Here is a 21,777-nt window from a genome sequence, read left to right on the forward strand (position 1 = left end):
CCCCTTTAAGTTCTTCCTCTAACTCCACTTTATTTTTTTCTATGTGCTCCCGCACCTCCCGCTCTTTAACCTCCATCACTTCTACCACCTTGTCCATTTTCCTCGTCAGGGCCTCATGTACCGTCTGACACTCTTTTTTAATTACCCCTACGTCCTTTTTCATCTCCTTCTGTGTCGATTTTAAACCCTCTATTACCGCTGTGTTCTTCTTTACCTGGTCCCCCAACTCCTTTTGTCCCACTGTCAGTTGTTCTACTCCCAGCGTCAACTCCTCTATACCCCCTTGCAATTTTACAGTCCCCTTTCTCACCTCCTTCTCCATGCGCTCCTTACAGTGCCTCACCTCCTCGCGCACTCCTCCGACCTCCTCACTCACTCCTCTTCTGATCTCCTCTCCCATCACTTGCATCTCCTGCCCAGATGCCACCCTCATCTGCTCCATTTCCTCCCTGTGAGCATCCAGTTTGGTTTCTACCCCCATTCTGACCCCCTCTATCTGCTGCCCCATTTGTTTAACTTCCCTTTCCGCTTGGTCCCTCATGTCCCTCAATTTGCCTTCCATACTGTTTTCTAACCCCTCTAACCCCTTTTTCATCCCTTCCATTTGATTCTCCTAAACGGCCATTCTGTTTTCTACCCCCATTAACCCCTCCTGTATTTCCCCTAATCTATTGTCTAATCCCTCTATTCTACTCCCTAACCCATGTTTCACCCCTTCTATCCCATTGTCTAACCCCTCTAATTTCTTGTCTAATCCCTCACCGGTACCCCTCGCTTCGTCCCTCATTACCCCCATTTGGTTTCCCATTACCCCCCAATTGGCCCTCCAATCGCTCACTCTGAGCCCTCATTTCCTCCCTCATTTGCTCGCTATTCTGGGCCATAAGGGCCTTCATTTGTATGAAAAAAAGGTCCAAATTTACCAGCGGCGCTACCACGGTCGCGGGCGTGGGCGCCGTGGCCATGTGCGAGGCGCTATTTCGCGCGTCTGCTACCCTCGCTGCTTCGCTCTCCTCACGTCCCTCAATTTGGTCCTGGATCGACCCTGCCTCACTCCCTACTACCGGAACCCAGCCGTCTTGGTCTGCCATAGCGCGACTTTCAAAATTCGGGTTTTTATATTTTGTAAAACACAATCAAATTTCGCTGTTATAATTTCGAGCGCGTAAAACGCGCTCCGGATCGAATTCTACTTCCCAACACCAAAATGTTACCCTAATGGTACACTTGGTGTTCCAAAATTTGGGCTAAATGAATTTAGTCCCAGGTCCGAATCCGACACTCCTGACACCAATTGTTACAGACACGACTTTGATGTTATGGTGGGCCGAGCGGAATGGCCGCCGTGTCCGCACAAGTTACCCGATTATACTCGAACCTTGGCCGAGCCGCGCTACGCTAGATCAATGAAGGAAAAGGACACAACGGCTGGGATTAAAATGACACGACACCAGGGATACGGTTCTCAAGACCTCCGGAGGAGGTTATAATATGGCGGAAGGTTAGATTACAGGAATGAGAGGGACAGCATAGAAAGATAGGCACTTAGACACACTTATCTTATTCCCGACAGACCACAGATAAACAGGACAAAACTGACTCACACGGGGATTGATGGCAAGGAAAGCGGGCAGTCGATGGCTCAAGGTGCACTCTTGGCTCAAGGACAGAATCGACCCGGTCTGGTCCAAAGATGCGGGGAGGTATCGTCGCGCTGGGGGTGGCGTCCTTTGCTCTCCGTAGTTCAGGCGCATCTGACCTCACATCCGGTTAGTCGTCGCGTATATCCGGCGGGGAGTGACACGCCCTCGGCTCGTTAGCTCCGCCCCAGATGGAATCGGCCCGTTGCTTCTCATTGGGTGCGGGGGGGTTACCGGCTCCGCCCTTGACGAGGGGCCGACAGGCAGCCCCTTCGTGGTAACCCCGTCGGCGCACATGGGTAATGGCGGCTAACCGAGCCGGAGTGAGGACGCACACTCCCCGCGCGCGCCGCCCCCCTCTGTTGTTGTAGTTGTTGTTGTAGTTGTTGTTGTTGTTGTTGTTGTTGTTGCATGGGGAAGATGGGAGGAGGTATGGGGAGGTCCTAAACTCACTATTGGTGCCATACAATCACATTCTGGTGCAACGAAGAGTCAGAATTAATGGAAACGAGTCCTTAACTGACATAGACTAAGAATAACTAGCAAGATGTCCGAAAGTTGTCTACGTGAGATGCGGTGGACCTGGGCACGACATTTAATGGGGGAAAAAGGGGAAGGTCGGTTCTACAGAGTGTTATTTACAGGCAATGGGACTAGGGAATGGGGGATTGGGGATAGTTGGGGAGTATTGGGGAAATAGGGGAATATTTACAAGCGGATATGGAGGCCAAATGCCATATCCGCAACAATATGATTGGATATTCTTGACAATTATGGAAGAAGTTGAATGATATGATTGGATATTCTTCACACTTATGGAAGAAGTTGAATGATATGATTGGATATTCTTGACAATCATGGAAGAAGTTGAATGATATGATTGGATATTCTTCACACTTATGGAAGAAGTTGAATGATATGATTGGATATTCTTCACACTTATGGAAGAAGTTGAATAAGATGATTGGATATTCTTGACAATCATGGAAGAAGTTGAATGATATGATTGGATATTCTTCACACTTATGGAAGAAGTTGAATGATATGATTGGATATTCTTCACACTTATGGAAGAAGTTGAATGATATGATTGGATATTCTTGACAATCATGGAAGAAGTTGAATGATATGATTGGATATTCTTCACACTTATGGAAGAAGTTGAATGATATGATTGGATATTCTTCACACTTATGGAAGAAGTTGAATAATATGATTGGATATTCTTGACAATCATGGAAGAAGTTGAATGATATGATTGGATATTCTTCACACTTATGGAAGAAGTTGAATGATATGATTGGATATTCTTCACACTTATGGAAGAAGTTGAATGATATGATTGGATATTCTTGACAATCATGGAAGAAGTTGAATGATATGATTGGATATTCTTCACACTTATGGAAGAAGTTGAATGATATGATTGGATATTCTTGACAATTATGGAAGAAGTTGAATGATATGATTGGATATTCTTCACACTTATGGAAGAAGTTGAATGATATGATTGGATATTCTTGACAATCATGGAAGAAGTTGAATGATATGATTGGATATTCTTCACACTTATGGAAGAAGTTGAATGATATGATTGGATATTCTTCACACTTATGGAAGAAGTTGAATAATATGATTGGATATTCTTGACAATCATGGAAGAAGTTGAATGATATGAATGGATATTCTTCACACTTATGGAAGAAGTTGAATGATATGATTGGATATTCTTCACACTTATGGAAGAAGTTGAATGATATGTTTGGATATTCTTGACAATCATGGAAGAAGTTGAATGATATGATTGGATATTCTTCACACTTATGGAAGAAGTTGAATGATATGATTGGATATTCTTCACACTTATGGAAGAAGTTGAATAATATGATTGGATATTCTTGACAATCATGGAAGAAGTTGAATGATATGATTGGATATTCTTCACACTTATGGAAGAAGTTGAATGATATGATTGGATATTCTTCACACTTATGGAAGAAGTTGAATGATATGATTGGATATTCTTGACAATCATGGAAGAAGTTGAATGATATGATTGGATATTCTTCACACTTATGGAAGAAGTTGAATGATATGATTGGATATTCTTCACACTTATGGAAGAAGTTGAATAATATGATTGGATATTCTTGACAATCATGGAAGAAGTTGAATGATATGATTGGATATTCTTCACACTTATGGAAGAAGTTGAATGATATGATTGGATATTCTTGATTGATTGAATCTAATTGATTGAATTTAATTGAATAAATTTAACTGAATAAATTGAACTGAATAAATTGAATTGAATATATTGATTGTTTGACTGATGAAAATGCGGTCTCAAGAAAGAAGCTTTGATATCTTTGCGAGATATTATCAATGTGGAGACAACCTGGGAAAATTGAGCAAGGTGGTGAGTTTATATACAGATATATATGTGCGGTTACCATTGTGTGATTTCCCCGTCAACAGAGCGGACACCTGAGGATTCACCCATTTCATACTGACCCTCCGGCTCATCTGCAAATACTGATCTGTGAGATTGGATTGTGCAAAAGCCACAGCTGAGGGAGACTCTCTGGAAATCACCGTGTGAACAGGTGGAGAGATCCTTCCTGGAGGTACGAGTGAAGCTTTAGAGGAACCTGGAACAAGCTACAACACATCCAACGCTACTTTGATAAAAGGCAGAATGGGAAATGGAGCCTGCAAGAATACACAAGGACAACCAGAGATTCCACAAAAAGGTACTTGTACACATCATATGTACGACCGCTATGGTGCCGAAGCTATAAGGCAGGTCGAGAATTGGTATTTGTGGACAAAGGGACATGATGAGGAGTTTCCAAGAGATGGTACATTTGAGCGAAGTCGATTGGAAAGATTGGAACAAAGATTGAAAGCCAGGAAGAGACAGAATCTAACGGTAGACTGGCTTGCATTCCATCTTTGGGATGGTGAATCCAGACAACGGGAACAGCAAGAATGGATAACGGATCTAGAACTTAAAATAAAAAGGATACAGGATACAGTGGAGGAGACAAATGCACAACTGCCCTCGAAATTAGGAATGAAAGTGACAGTTGTCCCATCTGATTTCCAGTTGTCTCCCCAAAAAGGACGGTACAGAGAATTTTTTTGTGTTTCAGGAGATAACGAGAGATTGCAGTGGCAACTCAGGGATGTAGAGATGCAGCCCAGCAATACAAGTGCACAGGTGCACAGATCAGACAACGACAGAAACCGGTGTTTCAAGTGTGGAAAGATGGGACATTGGAGAAGAAGATGTCCGTATGTCAACAGGAAGACAAGTTAATAGGGTAAACCAAGATCAAGGGTACCAGTGCTGACCGATACCTCAGACAATGATTAGGCCTTCATTGCGACAAATCCCAAATGACGATTGGCCTCAACAAATTAGATTACTGGACAAACATGAATAACTGTCGATGATTCTTGGGTCTGAAAAGTTTTCGGAGCAAGAATTATTCATTTTTTTCTTTTGCTTGTAAGCAAATTAGTAATTCATTGATCACATGCCGAAATTGGATCTTTTATGTTGGGCACACAATTTTAAATTTACAAAGTTGGAACAATTGCTTTGCAAATTTTTGAAACCAAGTGACAAGGGTCACATGATGATCAGGTGGGAATTTTGGACTATTGTTTCGCATGATTGATAAGTCAGTGGTCGACTGACATGTAAATGGGTGTGTAGTCAAATTTGGATAAATTATTGTGGGAACTGAAAGGGTAATTTCAATGTGACATCATAGGGGTTTTCTAAGAATAAACTTTTTGGTCCATTTGTGTATTAGCATTTCTAAAATTGAAGGACAAATTTTATGAAATTGAAATAAAATTGACACCCATCTTGATCTGTAAATAATAGTTCCAACGCAAACAAATACGCATAATGCATGTGTGTGTGTATTTTTGTGTGTCAATGTTAGTGTTTTTTATTGTTTTGTGTATCAATCTTACAAGATTGTTGACACCGACAGTGTGCCTGTCTGGAAATGGATAGTTTTATGTGGATGGGATTGAATATGCAGAGAATCCATAAAATAAAATAGAAATATAATTTGATTATGAACATTATCTCTTTTGTCAAGGGAGATGGAATATAAAGATTTGATGTGCTGGGTTATGAGCAGCCATTAATTAATAGTAAAATTGTGAGTAATTTGGGGATTCCATTTTTGATAGAATTTATATGAGAATAACAGCTATTTATGGATATGAGCTTCATAAAAAGAAATGAGGGAGTACAAAATTAGCCAAATTTGGGAGAGGTCTTACACTGACTTCCCAGAATACTCTGCTCACGGATTTATATATATATATATATATATATATATATATATATATATATATCTATCTATAATTCCAGCAATCTCTGTGTGTATGTTTGTATGTTTGTATGTTTGTATGTTTGTATGTTTGTATGTTTGTATGTATGTTTGTCTGTGACCGCTGTTTCTCGACAACTACCGGTCCGATATACTTGAAACTTGCCAGGTATATTGCTGGGGACCCGAGGATGTGCCTTTTCAAGGTTTGAAATTAATCGGACAAGCAGTTACCGAGCTATGTCCAAAAAACGATTCAACCAATCAGAGAGCAGCGAGCTATCACGTGTGCCGAACGTGGCGAACAGACTCTGCCTCGGACGGCACATTTGAGAGCGTATTCATTTATTTCACGTTTGCAAACTATGTTGGCACTATGTTGGCGTTAAACTATGTTTTAAAACTAATAAAAACTAATTTGCGATTCATCGTAACTGCGATATACGACCTTCCGGAGCTCCCGTGAGAGCGTGCGCCATTACGGATAGTAATTCAATTAAAAACATAAAAACATTGTCCCAATTCAGTCAGAGCGAAGGGCGTTGTTTTAAGCGAAGAGCGTTTTATTTTTCCCCTTAAATTCAGTCGCCGGACGGTGAAAGCTTTTTTGGGGGGGCAGCTACTGGCAGCGACGTACGGCCAATCACAGGACACGTTGTTGTGTCGACGTGCCGTGTTGTTTTCCCTCGCGGTTTGGAATGTTTTTCCTTTTCATTTCTTTTCTCTTCCTTACGGAAGTACGGGCATTTCCTTAAATTTGCGATTCTTTCGCTTTCCTGCGCGTTTGGGCACGCTATGGCGATTTCTTTACCAAACTCCGAAGCCGTTCGCTTTGGACCAAACCATTTCATGTAAATAGAGGGGGGGGGATTGTCACCGTACTCGCAAGCCGTTCGCTTTGGACCAAACCATTTCATGTAAATAGAGGGGGGGGGATATAATTTTAGATATAGATATAGTACGGGCATGCCCTAGTATATATAAACTTGAATTTTATCAGCATATAAATTGTGCTGTATGTATGGATGTGTATTAGGCATAGATGATATGGGAAAATAGTAAAGAAAATCTTGCTGATTTGAACTATTGTGAGTTTTAAAACGGAATGCATTGTGAATCTTAAACCAAGGGGCAGACATGAACGCGCTGTTACGTTATTTATACTCAGAACGCGATGTCACGTGTACCTGCAACATATTTGTTAAACTCGCACACCTATATTGGCATACTGGTGTCAGTAGTACTCACTGGGTGCATAGAAATGGATGAGCAACAGTTAAGGGGGTTTAAAATAAAAACACTTACTTGGATATTTTCTACAAAAGTATGGGTTTCAATAAGTGGTAGCTGTACACATGGGATTCATCAAATTAAGTTTTGGAGTTCAAACAAAGTCACTGGTTAACAGATGGGAATGGATAGTAAATAAATTCTTCGATGCTGGGTAAATGAAGTGAGATATTACAAAGACTTATTAGAGCTATTGTTCTTCCTTGCAGCAGTGGGAGAAAATTTAGATCCAACATAATGAATCTATAAATGAATGTGATAGGGATAATATCCTCAATTTGTACTAATTATTTGATTGTGGGTAAAGGAATTAATTTATCGTAGTGGATTGTTAACAAGCAGCCTGAAATGTCCTGAGAGTGTGCATCCATGTAATCAGAAATCCCAGATTTGTTTTTTACAAACAACATTTTGGTAGAGGTCTTATGTGGATGAATACTTGCTTGGTAGATAAAAACGGTACTGCATGTTGGCAGCCACTTCGGTGGCCATTTAGGCCGAACAAATAGGGAGAAACTGTAATTGAATATGTAATTTACAGATGAGTATTTGGGAAGTAAAAAGGGAATTTATTGATTTGGGAGACATTTTTCGAAGGTTTATTAAAGTGTTGCAATATGACATTTGGCAAGGAAAATTATTGGATGGGAAAATTAGATCTGTTTATAAAATGAGTTTGTTGACCCATTGAAGTTAATTCTTTGAATTGTTGTTTAATTAGCATTTTGAGTTCAAATTGGAAATAGTTTGGTAGAGCTTTGGTTAAAACCTTTGGTTGCAGTGTTTTGGAACAAATTGATAAACCGTAGGAGGTTGATAAGAATAGAAACAAATATGGACCTAAAATAGAAAGATTGTTATGATGATATGAATAATACCGAGATTAAAAGAATGAATCAAGTGATGTTGCAAATGAATAGTGAATACAGTAGAATTTAGATAATGGCATAACGACAATGTTATGAGTTGTGTCAATTACAATATCAGTGAACTCATATCACCACGAGTGACACACTGTTAGGGGAAAAAAAAAGAGGGAAAAGAAAAAGTGGAGAGGAATTATGGTAATAATACGTTATGCTTAATTTGTTGGTTTGGGAAAATTGTTGTTGGGAATTAGGTATTCCCGTTTGTGATTGTAATCATATACAATTTATTTTCTTAGAGTAGTGCTAAAATACCTGCATGAGTTAATTTTTGAACTATATTAACCTGAAAGCAATTGTGGATGCTATTCTTAGTTTAGTAATAAAATACATACCTGATTGAATATTATTTGTGTGACGCATATAAATGAATATAACTTTTTGAATGTGTTAAGGAAAAACAACAAATTGTTGAATGTGAAACTGTCGGAAGATATACATGATTATGCTGATTTCATGGTAAGATGTACCCTATCTGATTCAGTGTGTGCGGAAAGCAGATTCAGATGTGACTGAGCATAAGGATAAGACGAGATCACATTTTGAAGGGAGTGCTAACGGAATTGGGAAGAAGTTCGAGAAAGAAAATTTGTGGCTAAAAATGAAGTTAATCATGGCATACACCCTCTTTCTCAAAGAATGATGAAGACATTCTCCCGTGTAACTTGGAGATGAATGCTTACCTTCACCAAGGAAATTTATGTGACCATTTGCCTGGATCACACTGCAACATATGAAAGAAAGGCGATCACTTACTCTTGTTCGAAGGCTTCGAACATTCATCACATCAGAAGTTGCAGGACAACGACATTTTACCTGCAACCTCTGTGAAATGCGGGGACATATGTTATTACTTCACCAACGTCCGGGGAACCAGCATGGAGCTGCAAACCAATGGCTGTGCCTTTTCACAACAGCTGTGCGCGATTCTGCGGGCCACTCCTGGTATGGACCATGGATGACCTGAACACCATGGTCCCAACATCATTGTGGATGCATCCGGCATCCCTGTTCCACATCTTGCTGGCCAATCAACGTCACACCAATACTTGCTGCCCACTCACAATGAGGGAGGAGGCAAGTCGACTACAACTGGGTGAAGGCCTTGTTCAGGAATTACAATGGTTTACAAAAAAAAGTGGCAAGAATGCTACAAGGAGAGCAGGGTCAGTCTATGACTCCACAATGTTACCACAACAGCGAAATCCTACACGAAGTAGTGCAGGAGCTATGAAGACATTAGGAGAAAATGTTTTATACCTGAATTCAAACACAAGTGATCAGCCCTTCCTTTCAAACAAAATCAACATTTGTGTGGAGGCAAACGTTTTTGCCAGATGGTGCAGATGCTTTACAAAACTTGAAAATGAAGTGAAATTGTTGTATCTTGGTGATGGTGAAGTGTTGTTTTGAAAATATATTTGTGATGCAAATGCAATAGATTGAACAATATGGAAGGAGTCAATGACCAACGAAATGTTTTGTGATTCTTGCAGGATGACGGTGTATGCCTAAGGGAATTTGATTACCAAAGTTATGATTATTTACTTATACTCGTAATGATGTTTACTTGCAGTGATTGATTATTTACTTATACTTGTAATGATGTTTACTTGTAGTGATTGACTGTTTACTTATATTGATGTTTAGATTAATGGTTAATATAAACAAAAACAAAAAGATGAGGGAATTGTGGAAGTGTAACTCAGTGTAACTTATTGATTAAAGACTGGTAACGATTTCGTAAATGGATGCCAAGAATGTGCACGCACATGGTAATCTCTTGTCCACCTGGTCACAGCCCCTGGCTGGAGCACCCCCCTATCGTTTGGTAAACGGAACTCACAGCAGGAGGGGAGCGAGCTGATGCCAGGACTTGGTGCATGCATGACCTCGGGGCATTAGCGGAGAAAGGATTAACATTCAGCGGACAGGGGATTAACTCCAGTTTGTCCATATAAATCCGAGCAAACGTTGAGTCAAGGAGACTTGTGACCAGAAGCTCTGACCGACGGAACGGACGAGCACTCATCATCAGACCCTCTGCCCGACGGGAGTGGCGGAGGAACATCGGCCGAACGAGAAGGACCATGCGAAAAGAGTTAACCTGGTCCATTGAATTAAGCGGTATTATTTGGTAATGGAATGAAGTGAATAACCAGTTAATAAACCAGACCTTTTGTAAAACCTGTGTCCGGTCATTGGAGTCTTGAGTCTCAGCAACCAATTCCCTGACAACAGCAAGCAATGTTGTGTGGGAATCGTGGTCACAGAAGACCCCCTCCCAAGAACGCAAGCAACGTTGTGTGGGAATCGTGGTCAGAGATGATCCCCTCCCAAGACCGCAAGCAATGTTGTGTGGGAATCATGGTCACAGACGACCCCCTCCCAAGACCGCAAGCAACGTTGTGTGGGAATCATGGTCACAGATGACCCCCTCCCAAGACCGCAAGCAATGTTGTGTGGGAATCGTGGTCACAGATGACCCCCTCCCAAGAACGCAAGCAACGTTGTGTGGGAATCGTGGTCAGAGATGACCCCCTCCCAAGACCGCAAGCAATGTTGTGTGGCAATCGTACATGCCGAGGTCATTCTCCTCGAACATGGCCGTCGAAGGCTGATTTTGACATGTAACACCGCAAGTCGAGTTTGTGCATGATGTAGCAAGCGTGTCTACCCATGTTCGTTATCAGGATTACAATGAACCCAATTTAATCCTCCAGGGACTACCAATCACCGAAACATTTTCGCAGGATGGATAGCAGGCAGATACACACAGGACTTAGGGGGGAAATAAAAACTTAGCACAAGACAGCACAAACGAAAATTGCGGACACAATGAACGAGACTCTAGAGAGTTCATGCGACACATTAACCCATGCAGTCTTGAGAAACTGAGAAACAAGGACATGTATGAGTTCTGCAAGCAGCAAATTTGATTGGTTGTGATGTGATGACCTAAAAAGCAGTAATATTTTCTCAAAATACTGCTGAACAGTACTTAGACAAATGAACAGCTTTTCACTTCATGGGGTGATAAATAGCTACACTTTACAGACAGTGAAACTCAAACCCCCGAAGGGACCATGTACACTAAAACCGGACGAGATAGAAAATGATTAGGCAGGCATGAAACTGCCACGTCTCCAAAGTAGCAGCGGTGAGCGAACAGCAGGATATGCCTTGAGTTTTGCCAGCCACGCATACGACAGGAGAGCATCTCTCCTTCAGACTGTCTCACTCTGTGCTTCTCAGACTCAGCAGCGAGAGAGCACGCCACCTCATGCACCTCTTGCACCCCTGAAGGGATCCACGACATCCCTCCTTCCCGATCATGGGCTGCCTCACACCTCGTGACAGCATCGCGATCCAATCAGTGGAGTCGATCCTGACCCTATTGGTGCCGTGGACATTGAGTAGTGCAGTCCAATTGTGTGCCTCCTTTCTCGTTGCTAATCAAGAGTACTGAAGGTTAAAAACCGTCTTGCAGTGGCAGACAAAAAACAGGACGACTGTCCCTATCCACATGTCCTTAATACAAGGAGAAAAGTCCTATACTCTATGGGAATAAAAACGGTGGTCTATATCTCAATTCAAATAATGACCCGACCTTCCACACTATATGCGCAAGGTGTGTGAAGGGAATAAATTGGGGAGAAAATATTGCAGAAAAATAATGGAAGAGGGATGGACAAGGAAAAAAGATGCAGGATGTTAGGAGAAGATAGCTGTAAAAGGCAAGGTGGGAAGGTGGAGGTGTGGAAGCATGCGAGATGGGGGAAGGAGGGCAAGGCGGGGGAGACTAAAATCACGCCGATGGCAATAATGTTGTGTATTTGCTCCTGTGTGAAATAAATTGAGATATTTCTCAAATAAATATTATTAATACAATGGATTAATATTTAATAAGGATTCCCCTTTTGGGAAAAGTAGGTGAAAGATACTCTCTGTTCCCTCCAGAACACCCCCCCCCCCCCCCAACCACCCTGTATGACCTCATTGGTCCTGATCACATGTTCCTGAATGTCTGCAGCAAAAGTCCCTCTGATTGATGGTTGTTAGCACTGTACATTCAATGAAATGAAAGAGGAGGATATATATATATATATATATATAGAAGGGTGACAGCTCGTCCCACCTTTCATGCCAGGGGCATTTGCCCCACCTTACTCTGAGCAAGAAAGAGCAGGAATACAAAGCCCTCTTTATCATTCATTTGTGCTTTTTGGTGGAATGGATATATTCATGGGGTTCCAAAGATGATTGCTCTCTTAAGGTTTTGGGTAAAGCAAAATAAAAACCAAAGGTTGTCCTCGGACGCACCTTGAGAGAAGCCCGGGAGTCTTCCGGTATGCGATGATCATATTTCCCTGTCAATAACCCACAGGCTAGTGGGGACCACGTGATGGCCCCGATGCCTGCACCAGGAAGTAAACAACCCTTTTCTCATTACCCAGGCAAGACTCGGTTCAAAAGGTACAATAAAGATTTAAATCAGTGCCATTAATACAAAAGAATCCCTTCATCAAGTTTACATTTTCAGTGTGCTTCTTTCCCTGATATCGTTTCTATTTTTCTTTCAACATGGCAGTCAGGCAAGTGTGACCTCACCGATTTTGTGGTAAAGTTCAGGCAGCTGCAACTCGACTTTGTCTCGATGGAATAGGTTGTACTCTGTTTGCTCGCACACAGGCGGGATCAGGCTGAACTGCTGTGCAACTGAGTAGGCCTCCTGCAAACAGCCAAGAAATCAAATCTGGGCACGTACGCACCACCTTGTGTGGCACACATCTGAGGAGGGAAGCGTTGCCGAGGACGGGACCTGCATTATGGAGTACAATTGAGGAAGTTATTTACAAAAAGAAAAAGTTGATGTGTGACAAACAAGTGTAAATATTTAACAATTTTTATCTAAGTACATCTGATGTGTTTTCTTCTCTCCTTCCCTTTGCCTCAGATGGATTGGCTCTAACAGAAGGCACGGCCTATAAACTCAACCTTTCCATCAACAAATGTAATAAAAGCAAATTATGGTCCGAAGCATGAAACCAAGAAGCTCCTCTGTATCCACCATGTCTTCCAAGAAAGACTGAATTATAAATCCACAACTAACGCAAAACAAGTCAGACTCTCCAGGGATGACTTTTCAACTTGAATGCAGCCGGTTCTGTCGGATCTCGGAAGTATAAGGAGAATCGAACTCGGCTATGACTGAGATGGGAGGCCCGGGTGTTGTCGTCAAATGCAGGATAGCTCAATTCGTAACCTGCTTATGTTGAGCTGTCTGATCTTGATTTTGAGGTTTGTGTGTTTGTGTGTGTGTGTGTGTGTGTGTGTGTGTGTGTGTGTGTGTGTGTGTGTGTGTGTGTGTGTATGTGTGTGTGTGTGTGTGTATATGTTTATATATTTCATATATATATATATATATATATATATATATATACATATATATATATATATATATATATATATATATATATATATATATATATATATATATATATATATATATATATATATATATTGTTGCGAATATGGAATTTGGCCTCCATATCCGCTTGTAAATATTCCCCTATTTTCTCCAATACTCCCCAACTTTCCCCAATCCCCCATTCCCTAGTCCCATTGCATGTAAATAACAATCAGTAGAGCCGACCTTCCCCTTATTCCCCCATTAAATGTCGTGCCCAGGTCCACCGCACCACACGTAGACAACTTTCGGACATCTTCCTAGTTATTCTTAGTCTATGTCAGTTAAGGCCTCGTTTCCATTAATTATGACTCTTCGTTGCACCAGAATGTGATTATATGGCATCAGTAGTGAGTTTAGGACCTTTCCCATACCTCCTTCCATCTTCTTCCCCAACAATTACAACAACAACAGAGGAGATGGCGGCGGAGCGGGGGAGGATGCGTCCTCACACCGGCTCGATTAGCGCCATTGACCACGCGCTCCACGGGGTTACCACGAAGGGGCTCCTTGTCAGCTCCTCGTCAAGGGCGGAGCCTGGTAAACCCCCCCGCACGCACCCAATGAGAAGCAACGTGCCGATTCCACGAGGCGGAGCTAACGAGCCGAGGGCGTGTCACTCCCCGCCGGATATACGCGGCCACGCGCCGGATGTGACAGGAGATGCGCCCCGAGCTGGAAAAAGAAGGACCTGCGAGCGCTGAGAGAGAAAGGCCCGCCTGTGAAAGAACGTCCCCTCCGAGCGCTGTGAAACCTCCCGCATCTCTGGACCGGACCGGGTCGATTCTAACCTTTGAGCACAGGTGCACCTGGAGCCATCGCTACCCGCCTGTCCTTTCCATCAACCCCCGTGTGAGTCAGCCGTTGTCCCGTTTGCCTGTCGTCTGTTGGGGAATAATATAAGATTGTGTCTAAGTGCTTGTCTTTCTATGTTGTACCTCTAGCCCCTGTAATCTAACCTTTTCCGTAACGAATATAATCTCCTCCGGAGGTCTTGAGAACCGTATCCCTGGTGTCGTCATTTTATAACCCAGCCGGGTGTCTTCTTTTTCTTATTGAGCCAGCGTGGCGCGGCTTCGTCAACGTCGAGTATAATCGGTAACTTGTGCAGACGTGGTCATACCAAAACCGCTCGGCAAACTAACATCTAAGCCACGTCTGTAACAATTGGTTGTCAGGAGTTGGATTCGAACCTGGGACTAAATTTATTTAGCCCAAATTTTGGACACCAATTGTGTTAGTACTGTAACAATTGGTGTCGAGGAGTGAGATTCGGACCCGGGACTAAATTAGTTAGGCCCAAATTTTGGGAGGGAAAATCGAGCCGGAGCGCGTACGGCGCTCGACCAAATCGATCCGGAGCGCGGTCCCGCGGTTACTGCGCTCGACGAAATTATAACGGCGAAATTTCGAATTTGTGTTACGAAACTCGAATTTTGAAAGTCGCGCCATGGCGGATCAAGACGGCTGGGGTCCGGTAGGGGAGAGTGAAGCAGGGTCGGTCCAGGACCAAATTGAGGGACATGAGGGACATGAGGAGAGCGAAACAGCGGGGGTAGCAGACGCGCGAAATGGCGCCTCGCACATAGCTACGGCGGCCGCACCCGCTGCACAAGTGGGAGGGATGGCCCAGATGCAGGTCCTCATGGAGCAATTTATGGCGCAAATGCAGGCGTCCCTCAAACTGCAGAGTAACCAATTGGGGGTAATGGGGAACCGGATGGATGCTCAGGGTGAGCGATTGGAGGACCAAATGGGGATAATGGGGAACCGGATGGATGCTCAGAGTGAGCAAATGAGGGTTGATAGTGGGCGATTAGAGGGCCAAATGGGGGTAATGAGGGACGAAGCGAGGGGTACCAGTGAGGGGTTAGACAATAATTTTGAGGAGTTAGACAAGAAATTTGGGAAGTTAGACAATAATTTTGAGGGGTTAGACAACGGGATAAAAGAAGTGAAAAATGGGTTAATGGGGGTAGGAAATAGAATGGCTGCCCAGGAGAATCAGATAGAGGGAGTGAAAAATGGGTTAGAGGGGTTAGAAAACAGTATGGAAGGCAAATTGAGGGACATGAGGGACCAAGCGGAAAGGGAAGTTAAACAAATGGAGCAGCAGATAGAGGGGGTCAGAATGGGGGTAGAAACCAAACTGGATGCTCACAGGGAGGAAATGGAGCAGATGAGGGTGGCATCTGGGCAGGAGATGCAAGTGATGGGAGAGGAGATCAGAAGAGGAGTGAGTGAGGAGGTCGGAGGAGTGCGCGAGGAGGTGAGGCACTGTAAGGAGCGCATGGAGAAAGAGGTGAGAAAGGGGACTGTAAAATTGCAAGGGGGCATAGAGGACCTGACGCAGGAGGTGGAGCAGCTGACGGTGGGACAAACGGAGTTAGTGGAGCAGGTTCAAAGGAACACTGCGGTAATAGGAGGGTTAAAAGCGACACAAAATGACCTAAAAAATGACTTGGTAGCGACGAAGAGGGAATGTCAGATGGTACGTGAGGGACTGACAACGAGGTTGGACGAGGTGATAGAGGTAATGGAGACGAAGGACCGGCAGGTGAGGACGCACCTGGAAACGGTCAAGGTAGCCTTGGAGGACGAGCTTGAGGAGACGTACCGGGGAATAAAAGAGGTGAAGCACAAATTAGAAGAAGTGGAAGAAGGGATGAGCGAAATTAAGAAGCGACGGAGAGGGGATAAGAAAGAAATAAAAGAGGAGATAAAAGAATTGGTCCAAAGTCTGTGTTTGGATCGTGATGATGTGCTCATTAACCGGATGAGGGATTCGCAGGTGATGGAGGAGAAGCGAAGAGGAAGAGGACCCGGTGTAAGTGGTGACCAATATGGTCGTGCGTATGATGCGCCAGGGGATTTAATAAGCTTGGGGGTCGAGATAGACCCGGGTGTTCGTGAGAGGCCGTGGGTGAAGTGTGTGACAGGTCTGGTGTGCGAAAGAGGAGGTGTGCGAGAAAGTCCGACTCTGGGGTGTGTGAGGAAAAAGTGCACGCCAAGGAGTGAGGGTGCTGGCGAGAGTGAGTCGGTCGTAGCGAGTGTGCGAGGGAGCACATGGAAGCGCGGTGTGGTAAGTGTTACAGAGGGTGTGACGGGAGAGTGTGCGCAAGGGTGTGCGCGAGAGAGGTGTGTAACGGACAGGTGCATGAGGAAAGAGTGCGCTGTCAGAAGTAAGGAAGAGTGTCCACCTGTGGTGAGTGTTACAGAGGGTGTAACGGGAGAGTGTGCGCGAGAAAGGTGTGTGACGGACAGGTGTACGAGGAAAGAGTGCGCTGGCAAGAGTAAGGGTGAGTGCGCTGTCAAGAATGGAGGTGAGAGTAGTGAGAGTGAAACGGAGCGTGAGTTAGTTGTGACAGGTGAGCGAGGATGTACACCTGGGATGGAAGGATGCACACCTGGAATGGTAGAGCGTGAGTGGGAATGCACGCTGGAGTTGGTGGTGAGGCACATGGTTGGGTGTGCGAATGAGGGCACACCTGTGATTGTCACAGAGGAGGTGACCGAGGAGGGGGCGCGAAGAGGTGTTTTGGTGAGGTGTGCGACCAACGAATGTGTGCCAAAGTGTTCGGTGGTCAGGTGTGTGACCAAGGCTGTGAGTGGAATGAGGGTACCTGGGTGTGTAAGGAAAGGTACGAGGAGCATGAGCACGGCTGGATGTGTGAGCAAGGAACGGGCTTCGGGGTGTAAGCATGCAGGTGAAGCATCGACATTAAACGGGTTAGAGGTTAGGTCGACTTTTAGCCGAATCGGGCCCTCGGTGCGTGCCGGGCCTCGCTTTGAACGGCCGCGTCCGTGCTCCACTAGGCGGAGCTGGCAGCCCGATAGAAAGGGTCGTCATGGCGACCACTTTTTGGTGAGACGTGCCGGCAGGTCTAGATCGGGGCATTGGATGGCTCCACGCCGAGGTGGTGTGTGGGATCTCGGCACGGGTAAGCCCCCGTCCCTGCCCCGACTGCCGGACGCATTCAGCCGCTGGCACAAAACAACCAGCATCCATTGCTTGGCTTTACGAAGCCGGGCTTTGGACAGGGATTGGCGCACCGAGAGGTATTAGTGAGTCGACTGGGTGATGAGGTTAGTGTTTTGGACCCAAAATTAGAGAAAAACAAAATTTGATGATTGGCAAGGGATTGGCAGTAGTGATTGGCAGATGATGGGCAGTGATTGGCAAATTTTTAATTTGTTGAAATTTGATGTGCAAAATTGGTAGTGAGAGACCCCCGATGTGGTGGGATGGCATCCCTGCCACCCTTCCCATGTGGTGGGGCAAAGGAGCACGAGATTATGGGGTGTATGGCAGTGAAAACTAGCCCGGGTGGGTTAGGTTATATTGATAGGGATCTAGCGAAGATGACAGTAGGTAACGTTAAGATTAGTTAGTGACTGATACCTGTAGTGGGGACGCAGGTAGATTAGTGTGGATGATAATGACGAGGGAGCGCAATAGTTTAAAGGGACGACTGGGAAGCGCAAGTTTCAGAAGGGAGTAGTTAGCTGAGATGATGCCGTGTTTGTGAGAATGGAACAGGTGTGATTGCACAGGTGTGCAACTGGACAGGTGTGTGGAGCAGTGTGTGAGTAGTGAGTGTGTGGATCAGCGCGAATGCGCTTGGGGAGAGAAGGGTGCAGGCGGCACCAAGAATGAGAGCACAGGTGTGCAAGTACAGGTGTGTGGAGAGAGTTGGAGTGAGTGGTACGGAGTGGTGTGCATGGTGCGAAGGTGTGAATGGGGGAAGAGTGGACCCCCATCACGGATACCCGGGGCGGGTAGTGTAAGTGTTAGGTAGAGGGTACAGGTAAATTGTGGTTGGATATTGGCATCTGTGGTGCGTTGCAGAATGGTGTTGTGAATGGGTGCATTAGTGTTGTGGAAATGGCTGGGCGTGTAGCCTGTTAGTGTGTGTAGTTGGTTGGGCACTCCACCACTGTGAGGATGTCGGCCAGGTGAGGCCGCAGGTGGGCTCTGGGAGCCGGTAGAGTTGTGGATGGGGCCCGAGGATCCGGAGGACGGACCCGGGTAGCCCAGTGCCAGAGAGGGCACCGAGTGGGGAGAGTGCCAGAGGGCCTTCCCCAGGTAGTTAGGTTAGGGCAAGGAGCAGGTAAGCTCGGAGGCAACTGCAGTGGTGGAGGTGTGCAGGTGGGTAGACCCACTGGGAGAGGTACACGCCGCAGCCCAGAAATTGTGCGAGGGCACCGGGAGATGAATCGGGGGAGTGAGACCCCAAATTGAAGCGCACCACAGTTTGGCCAATGGGAATTGGTTTTTAGAACCCATAGTGTAAGAGGGCCAATGGTTTGGCCGGAGAAAGACCCCGGGTAGTGTAAAGTTGTTAAAGTCATTTAGGAAATAGTTAGGATTAATGAACCTGTCGCACCATACGCAGCCACTTACCTGTGGTGATGATGATGACTCCACACCTGTGTTTTCTTTGTTTGTGTTGCAGAAATGAGAATTGCTGTGAGGATTGGTGAGACGCATCACGACGTGGATGAGACATTGGGGTGATTCCATCTCTCCCTCCTTAGGAGGGACTGATGATGAATTGGTACTGGCAAATTATGATGTTGAGTTGGAGATGGCAAATTTTGATGAGAGTTGAAAATGGCAAATTTGATTGGTTAGGAGGGAGAGAAGACGAATTTGGTATATGGGAGGAACGGGGAAGACAGTAGGGATGTTTGTTGATTTGTAAAGTAGATGTTTATGGGTAGTGTTGTGTTTTGTGGATACAGTAAGGGGTAAGGGAGGGGCCATGTAGGTTACCTGGTGGGGGGGGGGCGTACGATAGGAACGTACCTGTCTCACCTGGTTCCCATGTGCCCCCAGTGTGCATCACCTTACATTGCGTGCCCTTTTGCGCCCTTACCACCTTACTCACTTGTCTGCTTCTTTTGTCTCCCACCTCCGAGGATCTGGCTTTGGGGTAGAGAGAGAGGAGAGAGAGGTGCTGGCTGCGCAGTTGTGGGCCTGCACTTTCGCTGTTTGCTGCCGGGATCGATACACCATATGGACCGCAATGTTTGTGGCCACCCACAATGGACCGCAGTTCGTTTGCGGCCAAGCACCACCCGGGGATGGACCTATGGGTCAACGTGGCACCTATGCCATAAAGGTGAACCACTGTTAATTAACACCACTGAAGGCCACACGAAGAGCAAGAGACACCTGCAGGGTTAGGGGTTGTCGAATTTATTTTTATTCCAATGAACAATGGTGACTGCACCGATTGGTGGTGGGGTGGTGCTTTTGATGCTCGGGAAGGGTGCTCTGCACGTTATTAAAGGCCGTCGGCCACAGAGCACTCGTGGGTTGGTGTATCGATGCTGGCAAGCGCGCTCTCTCTATGCATAACATCTGCATGTGTTCCTCCAAAAACAGGTCCTGGATCGTAGTGTAGATATCAGCGTAATCTTGTAAATAATGCTCCCTACCGGCTGTATGTTTAGTTTGCGAATTCTTTCCGGATTCGGTTATCCTGTGGGTGTGTTTCTGTGAGGAGAAGGGTGCAACGTCGCAGGGGGACATATTTACTCATTCGTGAATATCTGTAAAACTGTCGCACTCAGGGTAGAGTTAATAGTAGAGGGAACTACATTGCGTGCCACACTAAAGTAGGTAAAAATTTATCGGGTCGGGACGCCCCGAGGGTAGAGAAGGGTGCAATGTTGCGAATATGGAATTTGGCCTCCATATCCGCTTGTAAATATTCCCCTATTTTCTCCAATACTCCCCAACTTTCCTCAATCCCCCATTCCCTAGTCCCATTGCATGTAAATAACAATCAGTAGAGCCGACCTTCCCCTTATTCCCCCATTAAATGTCGTGCCCAGGTCCACCGCACCACACGTAGACAACTTTCGGACATCTTCCTAGTTATTCTTAGTCTATGTCAGTTAAGGCCTCGTTTCCATTAATTATGACTCTTCGTTGCACCAGAATGTGATTATATGGCATCAGTAGTGAGTTTAGGACCTTTCCCATACCTCCTTCCATCTTCTTCCCCAACAATTACAACAACAACAGAGGAGATGGCGGCGGAGCGGGGGAGGATGCGTCCTCACACCGGCTCGATTAGCGCCATTGACCACGCGCTCCACGGGGTTACCACGAAGGGGCTCCTTGTCAGCTCCTCGTCAAGGGCGGAGCCTGGTAAACCCCCCCGCACGCACCCAATGAGAAGCAACGTGCCGATTCCACGAGGCGGAGCTAACGAGCCGAGGGCGTGTCACTCCCCGCCGGATATACGCGGCCACGCGCCGGATGTGACAGGAGATGCGCCCCGAGCTGGAAAAAGAAGGACCTGCGAGCGCTGAGAGAGAAAGGCCCGCCTGTGAAAGAACGTCCCCTCCGAGCGCTGTGAAACTTCCCGCATCTCTGGACCGGACCGGGTCGATTCTAACCTTTGAGCACAGGTGCACCTGGAGCCATCGCTACCCGCCTGTCCTTTCCATCAACCCCCGTGTGAGTCAGCCGTTGTCACGTTTGCCTGTCGTCTGTTGGGGAATAATATAAGATTGTGTCTAAGTGCTTGTCTTTCTATGTTGTACCTCTAGCCCCTGTAATCTAACCTTTTCCGTAACGAATATAATCTCCTCCGGAGGTCTTGAGAACCGTATCCCTGGTGTCGTCATTTTATAACCCAGCCGGGTGTCTTCTTTTTCTTATTGAGCCAGCGTGGCGCGGCTTCGTCAACGTCGAGTATAATCGGTAACTTGTGCAGACGTGGTCATACCAAAACCGCTCGGTAAACTAACATCTAAGCCACGTCTGTAACAATATATATATATATATATATATATACTGTATATATGAAGAGTTCAGATGCAAAAACAGATATATCCATTTTTGCTGAAATGAGAAAATCAAGATTTTCTGCTGTGCATTCCAGGTGAAACCCATCAAAATGACATGGGCTGTATCTTAAAATACGTGGACGCGATCGGGTTTTGGGAGAAAATGATTTGCCTACTGAAACGGAGGTATTGAAACATATACTTCGGTAAACATAGTTCAGTTTCATCAAAAATGGCGTTTATCGGTTTTTGCGCCTGAACTCTTCATATATATATATATATATATA

General features: G+C 45.1%; 1 protein-coding gene across 1 annotated transcript in view; it reads right to left on the reverse strand.

Moving 5' to 3' along the window:
• Window positions 1-21,777, reverse strand: part of LOC137416299 (voltage-gated potassium channel subunit beta-3-like) — a 49,127-nt gene that overhangs the window by 24,361 nt on the left and 2,989 nt on the right. The window contains 3 exon segments of the mRNA XM_078775279.1: window positions 12,538-12,632; window positions 12,826-12,946; window positions 13,134-13,199. Coding sequence (XP_078631405.1) covers window positions 12,538-12,632; window positions 12,826-12,946; window positions 13,134-13,199 — 282 coding nt within the window.

This window comes from Myxine glutinosa, chromosome 4, assembly GCF_964187855.1.
Source record: "Myxine glutinosa chromosome 4, kmMyxGlut1.1, whole genome shotgun sequence".
In the NCBI taxonomy this organism is placed as follows: Eukaryota; Metazoa; Chordata; class Myxini; order Myxiniformes; family Myxinidae; genus Myxine; species Myxine glutinosa.